The following is a 16,738-nucleotide window of genomic DNA, read 5'->3' on the forward strand; positions in this document are numbered from 1 at the left end:
TGTTGAAAAAAGGTCATTTACACAACGAGACTTCCTTTTTTTTTTTCTTTTATTGAGATTGAATCCAGTTTAATACGACGCCGAACGCCGACATATCTAATGTTTAATCTCTAAAAGAGTGACACGCATGCACCTTAAACGGGATGACTCAGTCAACCTTTGCAGGCTGGTCATTGTCCTTGTTTAATGATGGCGAGCTCTCTCCCAAGGCCACCTTGGCATGAGGGATGATCTCTCAGACGGTCCACTTACCCTCAGATACCCCGAGGGATAAAGGAGGGAGACAGTGGCTATTACACGCACTCAACAAACGCTCTCCAAATCTGTTTTTTTCTGGGTCGGAGTCCCTCTGCATCAAATCTCTTGTTTACCCGCTGTGGCCTGCGGCGGTCTGCAGCGGTCTGCAGCTATGACTGTGCTTAACATCCATGCTAATTTGATTAAGTCAGTGGCTGTAAACCAGGAGCAGGTGAAAGAGAGAGATTTAATATGCAGATGCAATTCTCAAATGTTTACCTTTTATATGCTTTTGAAATAAATTAAGAAAAGGCAAAAAGGCAATGCACCATTTTGTGTTTTTGTTGTGTGGATGCGTGTTTTATTTGCTTCCTGTTCGGCACAAATGCACATTTATGTTACCTTTGTTGTGTCGGGGGGGTTGGCTACGCTCATCTGGTGCCTTGTGTTAGAAGAAGACAGGATTTGTCCTCAGCTCTTCACTAAAAATAAACCAATAAAAACACAATAAGAACATGGAGCCGTTTCATCTCTCTCGTATATAAACTTTACTGGACGTCACATTCACAAAAAATAAACTCGAGGGCCTTTATCAAGTTAAATATTTATAAGAGCAAAGTGCTATTTACCTTCTCAGCTGAGCCTGAAAAGAGTAAAATCTGTCCAGTTAATATGCATCAAGATAAATGTCACAAACAGCAGAGTCCTTACCCGAGGCCACTCTTTATTATCACATTATCTCAGATCATACTGGATTTAGGAAATTCATCATCTCCTAAATGATGAAATGAGCAAACATGGCTTTTTTTAGATCAGAGGTTCCCAAAATGAAATGAATAAATCCATCTGTGCAACACGAAACCTGTTTATTTTCGGAAATATTTCTTCTAAACGTTCCTTTTTCACGGCCCTTAAAGTAATTTAATGAATGAAATACGGAAACCTAACTACACGCCGTCATAAATTGATAATAATTTAAGAATTTACAAGCTCAAAATGATGAGGAATAATTTGAAGTTCAATTACGGGAACGGACGTTTTTAATTTTTATACAGTATCTCTACATAAAGTGTGCCCCGTAGCAGTAACAGTGTCCTTTAAAACATCAGTGCCCTCATTCAAAAGCATAAAAAAAAAAATATCCCACAAATTAAATTCTGCCTGCACGTCGCCAGTATCGCTCTGAGTCAGGAAAAGCTGCAAGCACCTGCATCGTACATATCTCTGCTTCATTTAAAACATAAACTGTGAGTTTTTGCATGCATCCCTCTGTCTTTACAGTTTAAATTTAAGAGCTTTTTAAAAATATTTCTTCTAAAAGCAGAGCAAATGTAGTTTTAAACAAAATTTTAACAAGATAAAGTCAAGTTGCCAACATTTATTTTGTACAAATGTAAATATTTAACAGAAAACATTCATGAACCACAAGGGGGCAGCGGCATAATTGGATTAAATCTCCTCCACACAGCCGTCCTCCGAGCTCCTCATTCTGCCACATACTCGTCCGTGAGTTTGTTCTCGTGGAGGGAAATCTCCTCTTTGTCTTATTGTCTCTGTGTGTTATCTCTCCTTTAAGCTCTGCAGGCTCACAGGAAGTCATACAGATACTTGACAATCTCAAAGTTCACCGTCCTGGAAGATAAATAACACCAAGCACGTTCTCAGTGTGGGTTTTTTTTTTTTTTTATATATATATATAAAAAAAAGAAAAACTGTAAAAGGTCAGTTCCCTTGAATAATTCAGTCAGTCTCAGTCACGTGTGTTACACGTACCTGGATATGGCGCTGATGAAATCCAGAGAAACGGCACATTTGTACTTGGGGGCATCGAGCTGGTCGTCATGACTGACCTGAGTCAACAGCTGTAGGGTCACCAGGGAGGAGATCTAAATGGGGGCAAAGAGAGAGAGAGAGGAAAAAACCACCCAGACGTGACTCTCTGTTCCACTTCTTTAAACACACTTTGATGCAGAGGCACTAAATGATGAAAGCCAGTTGCACCGATATGGGTCGAGTCTAATTTCCTAAAACCATTTCATGCTCAGGGCCATAAATAGATCAGTATTTTGGCCTCAGATCCCCAAACTCATGACCATATGGGTTGAGAACTCTCTCTCATCTGCGACGCTGTGTTCATTAGGCTTGATTTAACTTGAAATGCTACGACATTTACACCTTTAAATGTGAATAAATATCCTCTGCGGTGCTCGTCCTTTTTCATTTGCTTATCTGGAAAATGGGTAAAAAAAGTGTGAAATTATTTTTCTCTATTCTGTGGGACCCCGAGGCTTCAGCTAACTTTGGGACTCGCAATCATGGAGAAAGATTAGACTGCAGGACTAAATGAGGGGCGGCACTAGAGCTCTGCAGTTTAACCGAGTGCAAGGACAGCAGAATAGTGCTGCTCAGCAAAAAGGCAATCAGAGGCATTGTTCGGAAATTGTTTGGACTGATCGCTATGGCACGTGTACAACTTTACTCGCCCTAAATTTTACTAGTCAAGGACATCAAACATTACTCCCCTCCCCACCAACAGATAAATAACTTGCACAGAAGCACTTCTAAGTATCGAACAAGTGCTCTCAACAGAAATAAATAAATTAAACAAGAGGTGAAAGCTTAGTTCACAGCATCATCGTCTGCAGAACCTCTACTACATCTAAAGAAACTCTTATTTGCGCCACAGACTGTATATTTGTATAGATATTAGACAGCCACTGCGACGTCACCCATAGCTTTGTGGACTATTTGAAGCATCTCGTCCGTAATTTCAGCCGCCTACATCTTGTTTTTTTTTGTGGCCGGACATAAACGAAGAGTCTGGAGCTGGAGAAGCACACCCTGCTTTATGAACTTTACATTAAAAAGACTTGAAACTAGAATTTTTAGCAGCCAGATGAGTTAAAAGCACAAAGATCAGTCTCTTTGCTTGCTTTAAATCACAGTTTAACATATCTAAATATAAATCTCCAACTTGTTCAAGCTTAATATGGAAATGTCAAGTCTTCACATGCATATAGTTAAAAGTTTTGAAATAAAATGCATTAACATTTTAACAGATACGCATATTTTTTTATTTTTAATGGGATAATTCGTCTTTCTAAAACGATTAACTTATCTTTTCTGAATGTTTGGTACAAATGCAAACGGTCAAAAGTGTCCCGACTGTAGCAGCCGGTCAAACTCCTGACCTGAGAGAAGATGCTGGCAGTCGGGGCGACTCTGCTGTCCACCACGCTGTAGAAAATGGCGAGCAGGCGGTCCAGAGGGAAAGGCTTCGGCCCCAGAAGGTGGTTACTAGTCTAGAAAAGATGCAGATTATATAAACATTGTTTTACATCAAGATAAATCTAAACCTTTTCACTTAACGTGTGCTTTAAAGATGATCACCTTTTCGTTTTTCTTCAAGAAGTTCGTTTTTTTTATTTTACCGTGGTGCTGTTGGGAAGAAACAGGAGATGAGATTGTTAGAAATTGCTCATCAAAAAAACTTTCCGACAGATTAACAGGAGATTCCCTACCTTCAGAAAGAAGCGTTTATCTGTTCGGGCAGGGTTATAGGACGCTAGATAGGCAGCAATCAACAGGAACTTGGAGTAATACGGCAGTTCAACATGAGTGTGAGCTGATAAACCTTTAAGGGGGGAAATAACGCAGTAAAGTCAGCTTTTGCATATGCTTTTATACAATAATATTCTGCTTACTGCACAGGAAAAAATGCCAATGTTTCCACATGAATGCACGGTGGCACCGCATCAAATCAGCGGTCTCAGTTCAACATCTGCTCTGCGATCGTTATCAAGTGCAACGGAGCCCAGAGTGTGTCGCTACCTCTCACTGCTCCAGTCTCCTTCTCCTCCATCTGCTGCATCTGCTCCCACTGAAGACTGGAGACACACAGTGATCAGCTGATGTGTTGTTGTTTTTTTTGTTCTGTTTAAATGAGTAAATCAATGTGAAGAGTTCAGACCTGGACACCTCTCGAAGGTAAACCGTCTGCATGGCCTTTTTCAAATGGGGCTCGATGTTTCTCCACAGCTTGTGTGTGTCGGTCTCTTTCACTAAACATAGAACGGTTCGTTCACGTTATCAGTGGAGGAAAAACAGCAAGAAAACAGTGAAAACGATCATTAACAGATCGACCCACAGAGAAAAAAACGGTTTCTTTTCGAAGGTTTCAACAGACGTTTTCACACCAGACCAAAAACAGAGCCAAGACAATAACGATCCAGATCAGATCCATTCATATTTTAGGTATTAAAAGTCAAATCAGCATATTTTTGTGACACAATCATATCAGGATGTTTGCACCTTCACCTTAAACATTACAATCTATGCAATGAGTCAACATTTCAGCCGGCATGTAAGAGGATTTTGAGATGTGAAGACAAGGAGTCTCTTTGCACTGCCCCTTTAATGGCCACTGTATTTTTGGTACACCTGTATAATTTAATTATCTGTTTTTAGGTTTTGAACCGTTTGTTTTTAAGTCACTAAATGGGTTGACAGCTCCACATTGAAACAAGACAGAAGCTTCTGATTGTTCAGCTGTTTAGGGCCTTTGTGGTAAAAGCGCCACATCATTGTCTCATCATTTTAAACCTTTTTACTCACTGGTATCTGTTTAAATATGTCGTGTGTTTCATTTCGTCATCTGCAGCATTGTTATGCAAGTTGTGTAGTTGCTTGAAAAAGCTTGTTTAACATTTCTTTAACCAACATATGTGTCCCGTCTTCCTACATCTATTGCCTGGCATCTTTCCCTGCAAGGTGGCTAATATGGTTAAGCTAACCATGCCTTGAGGAAAATAGAGAGTTGAATAAATTCAGTCTCGCCTTGTGGCTGCACGTTTCATGTATGTTGCATCCATCTGGCGCTTTGGTTGTGATATCGGTAGGCCACATAAAAACCTTTACAGCAGGCGCATTTGTGGACAAAAACACATCTACAGCTTAACTTGCGCACAGGCCAATATCTGCACACTGTCACCACGACAACTTTATGTTCCCAAAAAGTTCCAACTAGCTGAGAGTGCGGCTCAACTTCAAACAAAGAAAAGGGGTAAAGTTAGGTGTTTAAAATACAGATCACGCTCTACCTTTCCCTTCTGCCACAGGCTCACAGAACTTTGAAAAGTTGAGGGCAGCCTAGTTGAAAAGAAAGAAAGAAAAAAGAAATCAATGATGAAAGAAAATCAAAGAGAAAAAAAATAAAAGATCATCACAGACTTATGATAGTGTGTGTTTCTGACCAGGTGGCGAAGCTCTCTGAGGTCCCGACAGACTGAATAAAAGACGCCCAGCAGGATGTTGATGTAGGAGGAGTAAAACTCAGCCGAATAGGACGGATGTTTGTCCTGGGACAAGATCTGCTGCAGCTCGCCTACAAACAGATGAATGGTCACTTTACTGAGGCCTCAACATAGAGAGATGTTAAAAAAAAAAGCAATGCCTTAAAAAAATCAACCAGATTCTCACATACAAAGATTCACTCCCTCCCACTGAGTGCTGAATTTATACAGTGGTTCTTTAGACATGCAATATTTCGCCACAGTCTAAGTGTTAGAACAAAATCGCAGGTACAAATCTCACATCTCACACCGCATACGGCAAGCGTGCGTCATCGTTATGCAGCGTGGAGCGAGTTATTCACGACGCTGGCTGGTGTAGCATGTGCGAGGACGATAATACCTTTACTGTAGTCGGGGAAATGGAGCAGGAGCGGCTCGAAGCAGCCCGTGTTTGGTCTGAACTTGTCCCAGACAATTTCACTGAGCAGGACGACGGTGACGTTGTCCTCAACCTGAATAACACACACAAATAACACGAGAGTGGTTTCATCCAAAGAGTGAGTTCAGTGAGTGGAAGTCTCCATGGATACGGCCATCTTTCCACCTTTGAATTTAGGTTTCATATTTTTAATGTGTTTTTTTTTTTTTTTTGTATTATTGCTGAATGGATAATTTGACCGAAAATGAGAGCAGATCACTTTAAATTGAATATTTTCTAGACTGTTGGTTAAAGTCGACAACATCACATTGTGCGCCGAGGACATTTCAACTAATAAACTAATATTTTTTTTATATTTTGGGGTGGAAGAGTGACCCAGAATATGTTACAATGGAAACACTGGGGAAAAAAACAACAATGACCAGTCACCAAACTGCACCAGGGATTTGTTTTGTGTATAAATGTTCCAATTTACAAGGATATAAAACAGAAAAGCAGCAAACCCTCAGGAATTCCTGGAACACAACATCATTTTCTGCAGAAAGGGCCTTCAATAAAAATTGTCCAGATGAGATCCATCCTAAAAATGAGGTGGAACTAGTATCAGAGGAGTTGGATCAGTGCACTTCTGCTCAGCATGTAGGCTAGGAATCTAAATGATTTCATCTGAAGGGTCTCACGTCTGTGAATTAGATATTTCAGATTAGATTAATTAGATGTCAAACGAGAGAAGCCTTATATGTGTGTGAACTTTGTCGCTCATACAGTGATCTTGTTCTCCCACCAATTCAACATGCATAGGGGCCAATAATATTTGATGTTTGGCAGTGACACACCACTGTGCTATATCTGTGTATTATCATAAATCATTTGTGTCTATGCATATTAGTAACACACCCTCATATTCTGTCCTTCTCGTTAAAATTTTTGCAGAAACTTTAACAATAATTCTCACCGGAGACACAACACCCCCTTCATCATCCGGTCACCCTTTACATACATGTAAATCTGCGTCCTAATTATCACTTCAAAGAAGCAGCGTGACGTTAAAAGAAAACAGACTCCACCAGGAAGCCGTTAGCTTCCACTAGAATAAAAAAAACACACAAATAAGGTCGCTTTTACTCTTGATGTCTGTAATTAAGATGCTGTGAGTGGATGCCTTTCTTTCGTCTCTAACAACATTATGAAAGAGCTCCGCGCACTCAGCTCAAGGTTACTCTTGACAAATGAGGCTCTTCCAGTTCCCCCTTCATCATCTGCACGGCGCAACAACAACAATAAAGTGGCTCACTTGATAGATAACACAAAAAGCGCCCTGCACTTTCTCACCAGTTCTTGAAGACGCAGGAGAGCGGGGAGGAGATTGGCATCAGCGTCCCTCAGAAGCTCTGCTTTTTCCATTACCTGAAAAAAAAAAAAAACATATATATGTACATTTATAACTCGGTAAAGTGGAGGATGTGAATGTGTGTTTTATGCAGCAAGCCCATTTTCAATTAATCAGCCAAAAAACTAGATTAAACTCACTCCTGCTCGCTGGAAATCACACTTATTTCCTCCAGGCTAATGCATCTGCAGCTTTGTTTTGCATCCATTTGCATACGTTATCACTACTAATCATATTATCACACAAACATTTAAGTGACACATGGGAAGAATAGATAATTTGACTTGTCACGGATTAGGATAATTTGGCGTGCCAAAGCGAGGGGTGATTTTCTGGCTGAGCGTAAAGTGCACGGCACTCACAATGTATCGCGTCTGCTTGGCAGGAGACTGGGAGCACTGCTGTCTGTAGACGCGTACGAAGTCAGACAGGGAGGGACTGCGGGGGAGCAGCGAGGCGGCACCGCAGCCAAACAAGGACAGCAGCACTTGTTCGAACAGCAACGCGACAGAAACACATTCGACACAGCTGACTGTGGCGTGAGGCAGCTGCAGAGAAGAGGAGGAGGAGGAGGAATCATGAAAGATGATCAGAAAGATGTCTGTGGAGGTAACACACATGCTCGCGTTGTATTGACTCAGTCTTTGGCCTTTGTTTCAAACTGAACACAACAATCTGCACTAAATGAAATGACAATAAAGAGTCACAGATCTTCTTCATGGTAATAAATATGAATATTCGGAGTGTGTGTGTGATTTTGGAAGAAATGTCTTCACCACTTTTTGACATTTAAAGCCTCACTGACATGTTGTTCAGTCATCAATCAGCAAAATTAATGAATCATTAGTTGCAGCCATACTTAGTCATTTTCCTGTCCACATTGTGAGAAACTGTCTGCTGCCTCAGGAGAATTGATGATGGCAAACAGAACTAGCACAGTATCAAGAAGCAACAATTTAACAGAAACGAAAAGGAGACAGGCAATTTAAAATCCAGAGAAGGAAATAAATTCATTGCATTTAGAGAGAAAGGCGTGGTGTGGTGATCAATAGCGTCTCCTTGAAGGTAAAAACTCAAACTATGTGTGTGTGCAAAGAGAGAAACATCTGGATATCCTTGCTATTGAATTGTTATTCATTAAAAATATTTGCAGTAAATCCTTAAACGTCTCCTTAAATGAGCCCTGCAGTGTCGTGAGAACTCAAGAGTGACATTATTTCTCTATTTGAAAATAAAAACAGGACTCAGGAGAACGACTCCATAAACACACCTCCAGTTCCTTCAGCAAAACGCTGATCACGTGACTCTTCCCTGAGGCCCGATGACCGTAGATGAAGACTGACGGGTAGCTGTACTGTTGTGGCTGGAGGAACGAAGATCAGATTAAAAAACAGCATCAGTCATTCTCTTAAATAATAAAATCAAATCATGCGTTGTTGTCAAGTCATCAGTTAATTATTTAAACCTTTTTCCATTAGATTGTACGTGCTTCTCCTGACATTAATGCAACATGATCTCTCTCACTTTTCATAAGACAGATTAGTGTGGTAAGTTAAACCGTAAACACTTGTTCTACTGTTTTATTGACACTGAACAAGCTGTTTTTTCTTCATCATTTAGTGCCCTTAAAAGTGTCAATATGGATATTGATAAATGAAATAAATGAAAAACCCAGAAATGAACTATTTCTGTGCTCAGCAACAACACGGGACAATTCGGAAATCATCCTGTAGAACTGCCTGATGTGTAATTTGCAGTTTTACCACATATTTAACTCTTTTGACAGATAATGGAGAGAGGTCAGTGTTAGAGTAATGTGCTGCCTGTGTTTTTCTTTGTTGGATGTGAAGCTGCAGTGTTACACACCAATAGAGAGATTTCAGTATATTCAATATATGTAAATATGTGAATCTGGGAGACAACCCTGTTCTGAACTTGCATTGCACAAACAGTGTTGTTAAGAGACACTATGTACCTTAAAGTATAAATAAATAAAGGACGGATTCATTTTATCCTAAGAACCAGCAGATAGACCCCGGTCTTCAGCTTCATACCTGTCCCATGAGCGACAGCAGCATCCCGGCCTGGACGTCCCTGCATGGCAGCTGCTCTGCGACCCTCTGCAGCCTCTCCTCCTCGTATCCTTGGTGCTGTAACAGCGCTGTCATCCTGCTCCTCTCGGCACCGACCCCAGCGCTGTGTTTGTTTGAAGTTGTCCGCAGGTCAGAATCAAAACAAACCGGCTTAAAAACAGAAACGACGCTAGCTTAGCTTTCAGTTACAGCTCAATTTAACGAGGCTGCAGGCGACGAAACTCCTGTATTCAGCAAAAAAAAGCAACTCAAACGAGATAAATTATTTACTCTTAAAACTACAATGTGCTTTAGAAGAATCCACAACTAGAAATAAAACATTTAACAAACTTAAAATACCCTATAAATGTCGGTTACAGTTGAAAACACATACACACAAGACGAGAGGACCAACAGAAGTTTCGCGCGCGCCTTCAGATTACGTCACACGCTGTCATTACGTACCAACCAATCACAAGAGACTACAGAATTCTGGGTAATGTAGTTTTGAATGCGAAAAACGCGAAATGCGTAAAATTAAAATAATTTATTGGTTTGTCGTGAATTAAAAGGACAATCTTAGGTAGAGCTGAGTTAAATCTTTAATTTTAAACTGATTTCTTTATGTTTTTGTCTTCTGAACATTACCCAGATTTTCTAATGGGTGACAAAAGTGGAGATTTGGACATAAAAGCAGCATTCATGGCAGAATTTGATTTTGATTTTGACTAACACAGCTATACAACCCCGTGTAGTGGTATCACAGTGACACATACATCAATTGTGCAATCGTTTCTCTTTTAAAATAATGCTGAATTTATTTTTTAATAATGATTAATTGCTATTGTGCAGAGAAAACTGTCTATTTAGTCTGGGAGCATATTTTAATTTCGGTTATTATATTTTATAGAACAAATCGCGTGCATTTATCCACACCCATCACACTGTTTAGTGAGGCAGAGAGAATTATATCACCATTATACTGTTATTAGCTGTTCTATTTTTTCATATCAATGTGTCTGTTCGAGATTTCGCGGCTTGCTGGAATAATACGTCAGACTGGGATTAGGGGATGTGGGTTGTCCCTGTAATATCCAGGGCTATATCCTCCAACTCTAATTCAGTCGGAGCTCAGCTGCGGTTGCTGGTCTGTCGTCGTCGAGAGAGGAGACTGGCCATCTCAGCAAAACCTCACTTATCCACCACACAGCTGGAGCGGTTCGTCGGAACATCTGGACAGAGGTAGACAGACGCGCTGTAATAAACACCAGGGTGGGCTGTAAATCTTGTGAATGGGGGAGCGTGTCTTTTTCCGGAGCGCACGTTTCGTTTCTGCAGACTGATGAATGAAAATCAGACGGACACAAGAAGAAAAAATCACAATCCGACCTTGCCACGGATGAGAGTGGAGGGATGCTGTGGGTCCAGCTGTGACTGAATAGGCGGAGAAAATAAATGAAAAACCCCGAAGCAGCGAGAGGAAGAAGAAGTTGTGCAGTATACATACCGCGATCTAGATGAGGGAGATGTTAGTTTGTTGAGGGCTGATTAACAGATCCTGAGGACCGAGTAGAGAGCCTCCTCACACAGACCGGAGGATGGTCCCCGGGGCCCCCAGCACCACCACCACCATGCTCCCCGCCTCCGAGGCTGCCAAAATCTACCAGACCAACTACGTGCGCAACTCCCGCGCCATCGGCGTCCTGTGGGCCATCTTCACCATGCTCTTCGCCATCGTCAACGTGGTGTGCTTCATCCAGCCGTACTGGATCGGGGACGGCATGGACACCCCGCAGGCGGGATACTTCGGTCTGTTCCACTACTGCATCGGGAACGGGCTGACCAGGGACTTGACCTGCCAGGGCAGCTTCACCGAGTTCAGCACCATCCCGTCCGGTGCGTTCAAGGCTGCCGCCTTCTTCATCGGCATGTCCATGGTGCTGGTTCTCACCTGCATCGGCTGCTTCGCGCTCTTCTTCTTCTGCAGCACCGGGACCGTGTACAAGATCTGCGGGTGGATGCAGCTGGCTGCAGGTAGGAGGCTCTGCTCTCTGACTACAGGTGGAAGTTCAGACAGGTAATTTCTGGTCTGGTCTGGGAAACTGCAGGGTTGTTAGTGCACTAAACTGAGATATATATGATTTATGATTTATGATTTAAAGGACATTGTACAAAAAAATCACACCTTTCATCCCCGTCTCTCCAGACATCTTCATGATGAAAAATGCAGTCTTTACCTACAAAAATCTGTTTTCTTGTTTTATTTAGCTCATAAACCACAGTAAACTTCCATATAATTAGCTTAAAGTTGTCCAAAATCACATGGAACTCTATAAAAAAACATCTGTACTGGTTTAAAATGTGCAAACTCTCCTCAGGTTTGTAAATGTCAAGCTAAAAATGTACTTTCCTTGTTAACTGAACCCTTAGAAAACATTATATTATTATCTTCAGTGTAGGTGGAGTGGCAACAGCCTTGAGGAAAGTGAAACCTCAGATCCAAACTGTGAATATAAAATCCTGGCATACTTACATTTTCCCTTTGTCTGTGGACACCTCACATTGACAGCACACCAAACCCTGAACCAGAAGGCCTCTAGAGAAGCAGACACTCACTTTAAAAACATTAAATACATATTGTAGGATGTGGATCGATATCATCTTGCATCAGTGTACGCTGAATTAATTATAAGCTCATATCTTCACTTTAAAACAACATATTCCGGCTTAAAACAATGTCAGTATAAAAGGCTGATAAACTCTCCACTAAACACAAACAGGTAAGTCTTCAGTGCTCTCTACGGTTTTATATTGTGCACACCCTAAACTGGAAATATGCAAATTCATTTTCTCATTTAATGCGACATGAAAGCTCAGCCTGCACCTTAAACAACAAGAAAAGGAAAAAAGAGACAAGAAACAAGAAATGAAAGGGACTAGCAGCACTGACTGAACTGCTGCCTTCTGAGTTTTATTTCATCTCGAGAAAGAGACAAAGGTTTTGCAAACATCTTGATTTGCATGCGAAATTATATTTCTGTGGCGGTGGTGCAGCTCAGCTTCATATCACAACCAGCTGTATCAGTTTATGTCTGGAAAACGTGGTGAAAAGCAACAAAGCATGGCCACAGGCAGGATTTTAGAGATGAATCCTCCCCTGTGTGATCAAAGATTTCTCTTTTTTTTCCCCACATTTTAACAGTTCAGTATACTTTTTGTGAATTTATTTAGATAACTGTCTCCCGAGAGTCCAGATTATAATCATCCCACAGATTTTCACACACGCTAAATTACGCAAACCCAGGTAGTGTGGCCGAGTGGTCTAAGGCGCTGGATTTAGGCTCCAGTCTCTATGGAGGCGTGGGTTCAAATCCCACCACTGCCATCTTTATCTTGATCCATCTGCAATTGTTGGTCTTGGTGGAGAGTTTGGAAAACTTCCCAGACTACATGACTTGCATTTGTAGACTTTAGAGGGCTGGCTCCTCACAAGAGAAGTTTACACTTCTAAAAATGTTATTTGGGGGAGCTGTGGACTGGTCTGAATCCCCTCTGTATTCTTCATGCATAGCTAAGGTGCCTTGGGATCTAAATGTGAGTGTGATGACTGCTACACCGATCAGGCATAACATTATGACCACTGACAGGAGAAGTAAATGACGTTGACCATCTTGTGGCAATTCAGCGTTCTGCTGGGAAACTTTTAGACCCGGCATTCGTGTGGATGTTACTCAGACATGTAGCACCCACCTAGACCAGACCAGGTACCCCCACCCCATAGCAAAGACACTCCTTGATGGCAGCAGCCATCCCCAGCAGGATGCAGCCTGACACAGGCACACACACAAAAACACTTTAGGAAAGAAAACATGAAGAACAGCACAAGGTGTTGACCTGGCCTCCAAATTCACTAGATCCCAAACTGATCAAGTATCTGTGGGATGATCCACAGAGGCCCCTCCCCTCAAAGACCCCCCCACTAACAACATTCTGTAGCCAGACACCACAGGACACCCTCAGAAGGCCCATGTCCATTCTCTGATGAGTCACAACTCTTTTGGATTCACAAGGGAAACCTTCACAATATTAGGAAGGTGGTCATAATGTTATGTCTGATCGGGTGTATTTCTTACATTAACTTCCTGTTAATCTCGCACTACTATCAGGTTTTAAACTGATCTCGAAGAGTTTGGTCAGGTTACGGTATCAGCAGCTAGCGTACCCTGGAGCAGACATGAGGACGAGTCTGGTTAGTTCCACACCTCCAGTTTTTCGTCATCAGGCCCCGCTGGCGGTTTTAAATCAGACTTTAATTTATGCGCCTCCCTATGGAGCCAAAAAAAAAAAAAAAAAAAAAAACTCGATTTGATTCAACTTTTTCCACACATAAAGTAGACCTTGTAAACAGACTTTGATGTGTAAAATCAATAGTCTTTTGATATCTGTGCATCTGAACTTGTGAATCTGCAAACATAACACACAACAGATCAGCCAGAGGTCAGGGAAGATGACTGGTCCAAAAACAGAACGAATGAAGATGAAAAAACGATCACGTTGTCATTCACATGACCTTGACTCAACGCTGACAGGTGAGAGTGGTGGAAGAAAAAAAGCAATATTAATAGATCAAACCCAACGACTATTAAAATTAAGAAGCTTTAGTTTTATTTAGTTTCTTGAGGAAACAAAGCTGCTTCACACCAATTTACACCCCAATCCCAAACACAATCTCTGGCTCAGAATAACTTGTGTGTGTGTATAAATAACTTCCCAGCACCGTCCCGTGCACCTTCACAGATGCCTCCAGCGAAACACAAATGGGAATTAAATGTCACAACAAATAACAATCACATTAGTAGAGAGGGCATGCTTATGCTTTTGCCTGAAGAAGCGTTAAGGGTGAGGATGTGTCCCAAATGTCCACTGACCACCAGGCTAGACGATACATAACCGACAACAGATTAGAGATACAGGTTAGCAGCAACCCTGAACAGCTCCTGGCTTATTCTGTACATAGAAAAAAAAACTTCTGTGTGTGAAGTCCAAGCAGCTGTGAGGTGGATTATTGTGGAGAGAAAGCACAATGATGAGCTCGATCACGAGTCAGTCCTAATGAGCAGATCTTTGCAGTATCGCAGATCAAAGCTGCTTCTTATTCCTCTGAGTCACATGTTCCTTGGTTTTGCCTTTAAGTCCGAGGAGCAGATGCGAGATTCTTCACAATTTACTTTTCTTTTTAACGAAACATGCAAAGGGCTCGAACTAACAAGGAATAATCACGTGATCTTTGAAAGGTTGCTCTTTCCAAAAGCACAAGTCGGCACGTTCAGGTTATTCATAGTCCGACCATTTCACTGTGAACGCTACTTGTACCACTTGTAGCTCGTAGGCTTCTGAATGGAATGAATCAACACTGATGATGATGATGGTGGTGACAGCAGTGTAGTGCGTCCTCATCTATTGATCATCGCAGCACGTTTTTCAGCCGCCTCCATCGCTCATATCGCCTCTCCTCATCTGTGTCATCTGCTTTCCTCGAGGCCAGATGTGAGATCGGCCACAGAGAGACCTCCGGGCAACTTAAACAGACGACATCGAGGTGAAATCCCGTTGTGATTGTAAAAATATCCTCCCTGTCAGATGTCATATTTCAGGCGGCGAGGGGCTGCAGCCATGTGAGCTATTAAAGTCGGCACATGCAGCTCAGAGGCTTCTCTCTCCAAAGAAGGGACGTCCTGAATGTTTGATGAGCTTTGGCTTCTGGTGCACATTAGATTTTAGAAAAAAATATTTAAGAATAATGATGATCTCAGTAACGATACATGCTCCAGTCTGATCTGATGGTAATAATTTGTACAGTACTTGGCAGGCGTACATTAAACATAAGATGCCAACTGCCAATTTTTCCACCTCTTTTTTATCTTTAATGTCTCTACTGTATCACTTGAAAATCAGGTTATAACTAAGCGCCAAAGTTTGGAGCTAAAAAAAAAAATGAAGCCAACACTAAGATATTTATTCCCCAGTCCACCTGCTCTCAACAGCTATATTTGCACTACCATGGATACCAACTGCACTACTGTTTAATAGTTTACCGTTTTAAAATGCTGCTTTTTTACCAATTACATTAATTTCTGTGCTACTGTGTGCTTTTATTGTATATAGTGTATTTTATTGCTCCCGAACCAAAGAGCTTCCAAACTGTATTTCGTTGTTTTTGACAATAAAACGTATTATTCTTCTTATTCTTAAGAGCCACAAGCTGCAGTTCTTCAAATGACCACTTGAGGCTGGCTCCAAAAGTGAGTCAATCACCGCAGATCTCCATGTTACAGCTGAAAATAACACGTCAAAATATGTTTTTGGTCTCTGTAGCTAATTTCTCCATTCATGACAACTGTACAAGGGTGAATCTTTATAAAACGCACCTGTTTCAATTATATCAACGCTTAAATCTATGCATAGCTAAGGCCGTGGTCACTCTAAGACGTGGATGGCCTCACATGTTGTTAGCTGTTTACCTCAACTCCCCTCACGCTCCACATCTTTAACCATTTTTGAATTAGTCAGGAGTCAGGTGTCAGGTCAGAAAACGGGTATCCCTATGGTTATTCATCTTTATGTACAGTCAGTGGATTACTCAAACTGGATTAGAGCGCAGAACCAACTGAGCTTATATAGATCACGAAGATGTATTTAAACTCCAGAAAATAAACTTCACACATAAATACATTTCTGGTAGTATCTCCACTCTTTTGATGGCACTAAAGATTTTTTGTTGAGTGCAGCACTATTTGTCAATTTATTTATGTCTTACATTACATCACCCCTTGCATCATTTGCTCGCTGAGATATCTCGACTTTCTAAACATTTCCCTGAATAATTTATCCCTCGTAAACTCCAGGAAAGATCAGGCTCGATAAAAAACACAACCTTATGATTAAATTATACAAAGTGACTAAATATTGCACAGTTTTTTGTATTTTAAAAATATTAGTGGGGCTCTCGTGTCCTATTTTCATGGCGGGGGGATTGTAGCTGCGAGTCTATGATTTAATTCAACATGTATTACATCACCTGCACATTTCCTGTCTTACTCTGAAATTAAGTGCTGCTAATTTTGGTAGCTGCCCACTGTATGTAAAGATGGACGAGCCCCTTCTTCTGGCATTACCTGACTCCACCTAACTACCAGCTGATTCAAAAATGGGCAAAGAGGTGGACTTTTTAGACAACTAGCAACAACTCATGAATGAAGAAATTAGAGGCAGAGACAAGAGAGGTAGTTTGTGTACCAGGCAGTAAACG

The 16,738-nt window shown here is 41.3% G+C and overlaps 2 protein-coding genes across 2 annotated transcripts in view; one reads left to right on the top strand and one right to left on the bottom strand.

Annotated features, from left to right (window-relative positions):
- Positions 1 to 633: 633 nt before the first annotated feature.
- On the bottom strand, positions 634 to 9,635 carry orc5 (origin recognition complex, subunit 5). The gene is made up of 14 exons (XM_084573662.1): positions 9,412 to 9,635; positions 8,628 to 8,720; positions 7,720 to 7,905; positions 7,300 to 7,374; positions 5,929 to 6,040; positions 5,490 to 5,620; positions 5,337 to 5,385; positions 4,208 to 4,298; positions 4,069 to 4,124; positions 3,759 to 3,871; positions 3,628 to 3,675; positions 3,429 to 3,539; positions 2,011 to 2,123; positions 634 to 1,869 (listed from the first exon to the last, which is right to left on the bottom strand). The coding sequence occupies exons 1-14, from the start codon at positions 9,523 to 9,525 to the stop codon at positions 1,824 to 1,826; spliced, it is 1,338 nt and encodes a 445-aa protein (XP_084429788.1). The 5' UTR covers positions 9,526 to 9,635; the 3' UTR covers positions 634 to 1,823.
- A 1,392-nt stretch (positions 9,636 to 11,027) lies between these two features.
- Positions 11,028 to 16,738, top strand: part of lhfpl3 (LHFPL tetraspan subfamily member 3) — a gene marked incomplete at both ends in the record, with an annotated part of 34,344 nt that continues 28,633 nt past the window's right edge. The window contains one exon of the mRNA XM_084573877.1: positions 11,028 to 11,463. Coding sequence (XP_084430003.1) covers positions 11,028 to 11,463 — 436 coding nt within the window. The remainder of the gene's footprint in view (positions 11,464 to 16,738) is intronic.

This window comes from Chelon labrosus (assembly GCF_963514085.1).
Source record: "Chelon labrosus genome assembly, chromosome: 23".
Taxonomy (NCBI): Eukaryota; Metazoa; Chordata; class Actinopteri; order Mugiliformes; family Mugilidae; genus Chelon; species Chelon labrosus.